The following is a 7926-nucleotide window of genomic DNA, read 5'->3' as shown; positions in this document are numbered from 1 at the left end:
TCTCATCCATCCATCCAAGCATCCACCCACCCACCCATCCAATCATCCACCCATCCATCCAGCCAGCCACCCATCCATGCACCCATCCACCGATTCACCAATCCATCCATTCTCTATCCACCCTCTAGCCAGCCACCCATGCACCCATCCACTGATTCACCAATCCATCCATTCTCTATCTACCGTCCTATTTATCTATCCATCCATCCACCCACCCACCCACCCATCCATTCACCCATTTACTGATCGACCCATCCATCCACCTTCCTATCCATCCATCTCTCCAGCTACCATCAACTATCCATCCATCCATCCATCCGTTCATCCATCCGTCCATCCATCCGTCCATCCATCCATCCATCCATCCATCCATATATCGGTCAGCTCTACTTATCGTCTATGTATCTATCCCTATCATCCATCTGTATCGAGGTATCTATGCATTTATCATCTATCCACGTATCTGTCTACCCACCCATCCAGGTTATCTGTCTATAAACATAAATAAGCAAGCAGACATGTCAGTGTCCCCATGTTGGGTTCTTTCTCAGGACAACACTGACTGATACACCCCCTTTGAGACCAGACCCTATAAGGAAGCTGCATTTCTCCTGCGTCCTCACAGCCGCCGCTGTTCCCTCTCTCTCATCCACCCTCTGCTTCTCATCCTTTTGGGAATAGCAGCCATCCTGAGGGCAGAGAGGGGACAGAAGGTCTGGCCCTCCTTCCTCGCCCCGCCTGGACTCCAGGTTACAGTCCCTCACTGACTTACTTCCACCTGCCAAGACTCTCACGGCAAAACCCAAGGTCAGAGTCTCATTACCTTGCTCTGACTTCTCCAGGAGCCCCAGGGCTGCGCAGGCATCCAGAAGCCTCTCCATGCCGCACACAGAGGCATCCACTTTGCGGGCAATGTCCGCGGCCTTCTGGGGAGCTTCGTCTTTTAACAGATCGAACACCTTCAGCTTGCAGGCGGTGAACAGGGCCTGCCCGTTAAAAACAGGTGCGGGGGGACTCAGTGAGTCACTTGCCAAGCCCTTTTTCCTCCCACAGATGCTCCATGAGATTGTGGAGGCCAACGGTGTCGAAAGTGTTTCATGTGGCCGCGGAGTTTTCTCTTAGAGAGAGCAGTTGGGGATCTACAGGACCAAGTCCCCAGCTACAGCAAGGCGTGAAAGCACGTCAACGAATGTCATGCAGGAAAACCAGCCCACGGGAGGAAAATCAACATGCTACAGATATGAGCCGAGTCCAAAACCCATACGTTGAATCCCTAATCCCCCCAGTACCTCAGTATGTGACTCTATTTGTAGGCAGGTTTTTTTTTTAATTAAAAAAATTTTTTTTAAATTTTTTGAGACAGAATCTCACTCTGTTGCCCCCGCTGGAGTGCAATGGCATGATCTCCGCTCACTGCAACCTCTGCCTCCCAGGTTCAAGTGATTCTCCTGCCTCAGCCTCCTGAGTAGCTGGGACTATAGGTGCGCACCACCACAGCCGGCTAATTTTTGTATTTTTAGCAGAGACAGGGTTTCACCATGTTGGCCAGGATGGTCTCAAAGTCCTGACCTCAGGTGATCTGCCCACCTCGGCCTCCCAAAGTGCTGGCTGACAGGTGTGAGCCACTGTGCCCAGCCTGTAAGCATGGTTTTAAAGAGATGATTAAGGTAAAATGAGGTCATTTGGGTGGACCAGATCCAATGGGACTCTGGGGTGCTTATAGGAAGAGGAGGTGAGGACACACACACGCACAGAGGGACGACCCAGTGAGGACACAGGAAGAAAACGGCGTCTCCAAGCCCAGGAGAGAGGCCTCAGGAGGAGCCGGCCCTGCCCACACCTGGATCTCAGACCTCCAGCCTCCAGGACTGTGGGAGAATAAACGTCTGCTGTTTATAAACCTCCCAGTGGCCTATAAATTATAATATATAATTATAAATTACGTAATTTATGTATCTCTTCTTACAAGGACTCCAGTCCTGTTGGATTTGGCCCGCCCAAATGACCTCACTTTACCTTAATTATACATTATATAATTATATATAAATATATAGTTACATAATTATATGTTTAACATATATTCTAACTAATATATTAAATAATTGTAAGTTACATAATTACATATTTATAAATTATATATACATAATTACGTTATATAATTGTATATTTATATTAAATTATATAAACTATGTAAATTATATCTTATTTATATAATAAATTATATAAATTACATAAATTATATAACTTATATAAATTACATTCTACAAGTTATATAATTATATATAATTTATGTAATTATATAACATTTATATAATTTGTTATATAATTTATGTAATTATATTTATATAACTAAGTGATTATAATCATACAATTATAATTATAAATAAATTATAACTATAAATTATATTTTAAATTATAAGTATAGTTAATTCTTAATAAGGATTTCTAATTTAATAATTTAAATATGTAATTTAATAATGCAATTGTCAGCATTAGTTCATTTATCAGCCACCCAGTATTGACTTAACAGTCGGCACCCAGTAAGTTCGAGACACGGAGATGGAAGGTGCCGTGGCCACCGTTATTCCCTTATCACTGCATGTTCTCTCTGCTGCTCGTGAGTTATGGCAGGTGGCCGTCAGCCAGGCTCCCTGCCCCCCACAGCCTGCGCCCCTCCTGCACTCAGCATCCCGTCTGCTTCCCGGAGGATGCCCTATGAGGGACCCCTGGCCCTGGGAGGGCTCCATCCCTTCTCCGTCTGCTCTGCCGCCGTGAGGGGCCCCCAGGAGCCCAGACCTGCAGAACACTTAAAAGATGGAGCCTCAGACCGGGCGCGGTGGCTCACACCTGCAACCCCAGCACTTTAGGAGCCTGAGGCAGGTGGATCACCTGAGGTCAGGAGTTCGAGACCAGCCTGATCAACATGGTGAAACCCCACCTCTACTAAAAATACAAAAGTTATCCGGGCGTGGTGGTGGGCAGCTGTAGTCCCAGCTACTTGGGAGGCTGAGGCAGGAGAATCGCTTGAACCCGGGAGGTGGAAGCTGCGCGGAGCTGAGATGGAGACACTACACTCCAGCCTGGGTGACAGGTTTTGTGAAATAAAAAAAGAAAGAAAGACAGGCCCTCTCGGGAAAGAGGAGGGGCGTGGGAGCTCCGCTGCCTGCAGGGTGCAGGACCCGGTGGGAAGCCACTGCCCACCGAGCTCTGGGCAGAGAAGGCGGAGACCGTCCACGTGGAGGGGCTCTGCCTGGTTCACTACCCCATCTGGCCACAGTTCCCCATGGACGTCTCAGTGACCGGCTGCCCACACCAGCGGGATGGCTGCCCTGGGGTCACAATATCACAGGGGATGAGGGCACTAACCCTGGCCTGGTGTACCCTCCAGGTGCCACGTCCACCTCCCGCCTGGCCAGCGGGACTTCTGGACAGGTGAAGGCCCACATGTCCCAGGTATGGCGGCCTGGCTGACCCCGCCGGAGGAAGGCCCATTGGGGAATTCTCACATGTCCCATGCGGGGGGTCCTGTGAGTCCCGCCCGGCTTCAAAAGCACCCTGGACCCGTGCCAGACTGGCACACACCCAGCATGGTCCCTGCTTGCCAGCTACTCCCCCAAAGATGCAACCTCACCCTAATCCCCACTGCCGGGGAATGGGATTTTTTATTTTTTTTTAAACAGAGCCTTGCTTTGTGGCCCAGGCTGGAGTGCAGTGGTACAATGTCAGCTCACTGCAATCTCCGCCTCCCGGGTTCAAGCGATTATCCTGCCTCAGCCTCCCGAGTAGCTGGGATGACAGGCATGCACCATGCCCGGCTTATTTTTGTATTTTTAGCAGAGACGGGCTTTCACCATGTTGGTCAGGATGCTCTCCATCTCTTGACCTTCTGATCTGGCCGCTTCGGCCTCCCAAAGGGCTGGGATGACAGTTGTGAGCCACCGCGCCTGGCTGGGATCTTATTTGAAAATAAAAGGTCTCTGTGAGCTAGGGGAGTTGAGATGAGTTGGTCAGTGGATTAGGGAGACCTCCCTGTAAGAGACAGAGCGGGAGACGCAGGCACACAGGAGGAGGCCGCGTGGAGATGGAGGCAGAGACTGCACTGATGGGGCCACAAGGGATGCTGGAGCCCCTGGGAGCTGAGAGAGGCGGGAAGGAGCCTCCCCTAGAACTTTCAAAAGGAACCGGATACAACTGAGGTGGATTGAATTATGATACCCCCAAGAGATGTGTCCATATCTTAACCCATCTGCAGACAGGAGGAGGCAGAGACTGCAGTGATGGGGCCACAAGCCCAGGGATGCTGGAGCCCCCGGGAGCTGGGAGAGGCGGGAAGGACCCTCCCCTGGATCCTCCAGAGAGAACTGGATACATGTATAGTTGACCGAACTGGTCCTCCTGAAAGACTGGTCCACATCATGATCCCCAGAATCTGTGAATTTTAACACAGGTCCCTTGTTTTAAAGAGGGGTATTGGCTAGGCACAGTGGCTCACGCCTGTAATCCTAGCACTTTGGGAGGCCGAGGTGGATGGATCACCTGAGGTCAGAAGTTCAAGACCAGCCTGGCCATCACGGTGAAACCCCATCTTAAAAAAAAAAAAAAAAAAAAAAAAAAAAGGGGGGTCTTTGCAGATGGAGTTAAGAAAGATGATCGTGGAGAAGCGTGGACCCTGAATGCAATGACAGGTGACCTTCTAAGAGACAGAAGAGAAGATCCAGACCCAGACGACAAGGCCACGTGCAGGCGCAGGCAGAGGCTGCAGTGATGGGGCCCCAGGCCAGGGATGCTGGAAGCCCCAGGAGCTGGAGAGGCAGGAAGGAGCCTCCCCTATCCCCTCCAGAGAAAGCATGCCCCTGAGACACCTTCACCTCACACTGCCACCCTCCAGGACTGTGACGGCAGGACTGCTGTGGATTTAAGCCCTGTGTGTGCTCATCTGGGACAGTGGCCCGAGGAGGCAGACAGAGGTACCTTTGATACTTTGAAGCCATTGATGAGTTTCAGGAGGCGTGTGGGGAACGGGCACAGGGTCTCGGGGGTCCTGTTCCCCTCAGCCTCCGCCGTGGCCTGTCTGGCCACTCCAGCCTCGGCTTTCTCTGGGCGGCTGCCTGCGTTCCTCCGAGCGGGCTCTGGGCCGCCCTTGTCCACGTTGCTGAGGTCTTCGAAGGCATCCACGGCTGGGATGGAGTCGTGCTTGCCGCGCTGCAGGTCCTCGGGCCGGGGCGGAGGGTACAGCTGCATCAGCTGCTTGCAGAAGTGGTTCAGCGGGAAGCCCACGACGTTGAGGAAGTCCCCGTGCACCGACTCCACCAGCATCCCGCCGAGAGCCTGGATCCCGTAGCCGCCCGCCTTGTCCCTGGCGGGAGCAGGGGAAGAAAACAGGTGACCGCCAGGAGAAACGTCTCCCCTGCTTAGATATCCCACAGCCACCAGGGCCGGGCACGGTGGTTCATGGCTGTCAGCCCAGCACTGTGAAGGCCAAGGCCGGAGGGACACCTGAGGTCGTGAGTTCGAGACCAGCCTGGCCAACATGGAGAAACCGCGTCTCTGCTAAAAACACAAAGATTAGCCGGGCGTGGCGGCTCATGCCAGTGGCCCAGCTACTCCAGAGGCAGAGGCAGGACAATCTCTTGATCCCGGGAGGCGGAGGTTGCAGTGAGCCGAGACGGCACCACTGCGTTCCAGCCTGGGCGACAGGGCGAGAGTCGGTCTCAAAAAGTAATAATGAAAATAAAAAATAGGCCAGGCGCGGTGGCTCACACGTCACCCCAGCACTGTGGGAGGCTGAGGCGGGAGGATCACCTGAGGTCAGGAGTTCAAGGCCAGCCTGGCCAACATGGAGAAACCCTGTCTCTACTAAAAATGCAAAAATGAGCCAGGTGTGGTGGTGGGGGCCTATAATCCCAGCTACTTGGGGGACTGAGGCAGGAGAATCGCTTGAGCCCGGGAGGCGGAGGGTGCAGTGAGCCGAGATCGCACCACTGCGCTCCAGCTTCAGAAACATGCACAAGATTCCGCCCAAAAAAAAAAAAAAAACCTCACACCAGGGCTGCCTTCCACTTTGGGTAGTGAGGCCAGAGGATGCAAGAGAACCAGACGCATCTTCCCTGGGTGGCTTCATAAGGACAGTTCAGCGCTGGGCCGAGGCTCTTTTCTCTCTGTTTAATAAAACACTTCTATTTACTTTTTTTCACTTTTATTATTAGTTTTTGAGGTGGAGTCTCTCGCTCTGTCGCCCAGGCTGGGGTGCAGTGGTCTGATCTCGGCTCACTGAACCTCCACCTCCCGGGCTCAAGCGATTCTCCTGCCTCAACCTCCCGAGTAGCTGGGACTATAGGCCCCGACCACCACGCCTGGTTAATTTTGTTTTTATTTTTAGTAGAGACGGGGTTTCACCGTGTTCATCAGGCTGGTCTCGAACTCCTGGCCTCAAGTGATCCACCTGCCTTGGCCTCCCAAAGTGCTGGGATGACAGGCATGAGCCACTGCGCCTGGCCTATTTTTATTTTTATTATTTTTTGAGATGGAGTCTCACTCTACGGCCCAGGCTGGGGTGCAGTGGTGCGATCTCAGCTCACTGCAACCTCCTCCTCCCGGGTTCAAGCGATTCTCCTGCCTCTGCCTCTGACATAGCTGGGTTTACAGGTGCACGCCACCACACCTGGCTGATCTTTGTATTTTCAGTAGAGATGGGGTTTCTCCGTGTTGGCCAGGCTGGTCTGGAACTCCTCAGGTTCCAGGTGATCTGTCCGCCGTGGCCTCCCAAAGTGCTGGGATTGCAGGTGTGAGCCACCTCGCCCGGCCCAGACTTAAATCTTACCTTTGACCAAATGCATCTGTTTTCTATTGCGTAAGTGAGATCCGCTGGTATGTGTCTTCTCTACCTAGATGATTTCAGTGGAAATAGCATCCTCTAGGTTAACAGACCCATATATTGCGCGGACTCCATCGCTACGAAAACTAACACTGAAGTCAGCCCTGCATGCTGGAGCCTGTGCCTGTGGTCTCACCCACTCAGGAGGTTGAGCTGGGAGGATCGCTTGAGCCCAGGACTTCAAGACCAGCCTAGGCAACGAGGTGAGACCCCGTCACTACAAAAAATAAAAAAATCAGCCAGCTGTGGTGGTGTGCACCTGTGGTCCCAGCCGCTCGGGGGACTGAGGTGGATCATTTCAGCTTGAGAGACTGAGCTATGATTGTGCCACTGTACTCCAGCCTGGGTGACAGAGTGAGACCCTCTCTCTAAAAATTAATAGATAAAATTATTTCTCTATATTTTATATATATTATAAACATATGTTTTTATGCAAATATATTTACATACATGTTTATATAAACATCTTTTTATATACTTGTAATATAAAAATAGATTTTACTTTATATAATTATATATTTTTATAGAACATTATATGTTTATGTATGTAACATGTATAATCACATATATTACATTTAATTACTATATAATTACTCTGCATATAATTACACATATATAATTAATATGTACTAATTACCATGTAATTAAGATATGTATAATTACATATACATCAAATTGTATATTCATGTATTATGTTACATATAATTCTACATTATATAAGTATATATAATTATATATTAACTTACTATATGATATATATGATATGTAATTATATAATCTATTATAGTATCATATAATCTATTTTTACAGTATTATATAATGTATTATATAATCTATAACAGTATCTAATCATATTACTATTAGTTTATATGAATTAAAACTAATCATTAAACATTAATATTAATACTGATTAATATTAAGCATTAATCATTATATTACATATCTATAATATATGTAATATATTTATTCATGTTACAGTATAATCTATTATAATATATAATACATTATAATATACACATTATATAATGCATATAATTCATATATATTAATAT

The 7926-nt window shown here is 49.0% G+C and overlaps 1 protein-coding gene across 1 annotated transcript in view; it reads right to left on the bottom strand.

Moving 5' to 3' along the window:
- The window catches only part of ASMTL (acetylserotonin O-methyltransferase like), a 45812-nt gene that overhangs the window by 13886 nt on the left and 24000 nt on the right, over positions 1 to 7926 (bottom strand). The window contains exons 6-7 of the mRNA XM_032267804.1: positions 4972 to 5356; positions 824 to 986 (exon numbers count right to left, since the gene is read on the bottom strand). Coding sequence (XP_032123695.1) covers positions 824 to 986; positions 4972 to 5356 — 548 coding nt within the window. The remainder of the gene's footprint in view (positions 1 to 823; positions 987 to 4971; positions 5357 to 7926) is intronic.

This window comes from Sapajus apella, unplaced genomic scaffold (genome assembly GCF_009761245.1).
Source record: "Sapajus apella isolate SASKATOON/1434 unplaced genomic scaffold, GSC_monkey_1.0 scaffold172, whole genome shotgun sequence".
In the NCBI taxonomy this organism is placed as follows: domain Eukaryota; kingdom Metazoa; phylum Chordata; class Mammalia; order Primates; family Cebidae; genus Sapajus; species Sapajus apella.
This window is presented reverse-complemented; position numbering and strand designations above follow the sequence as displayed.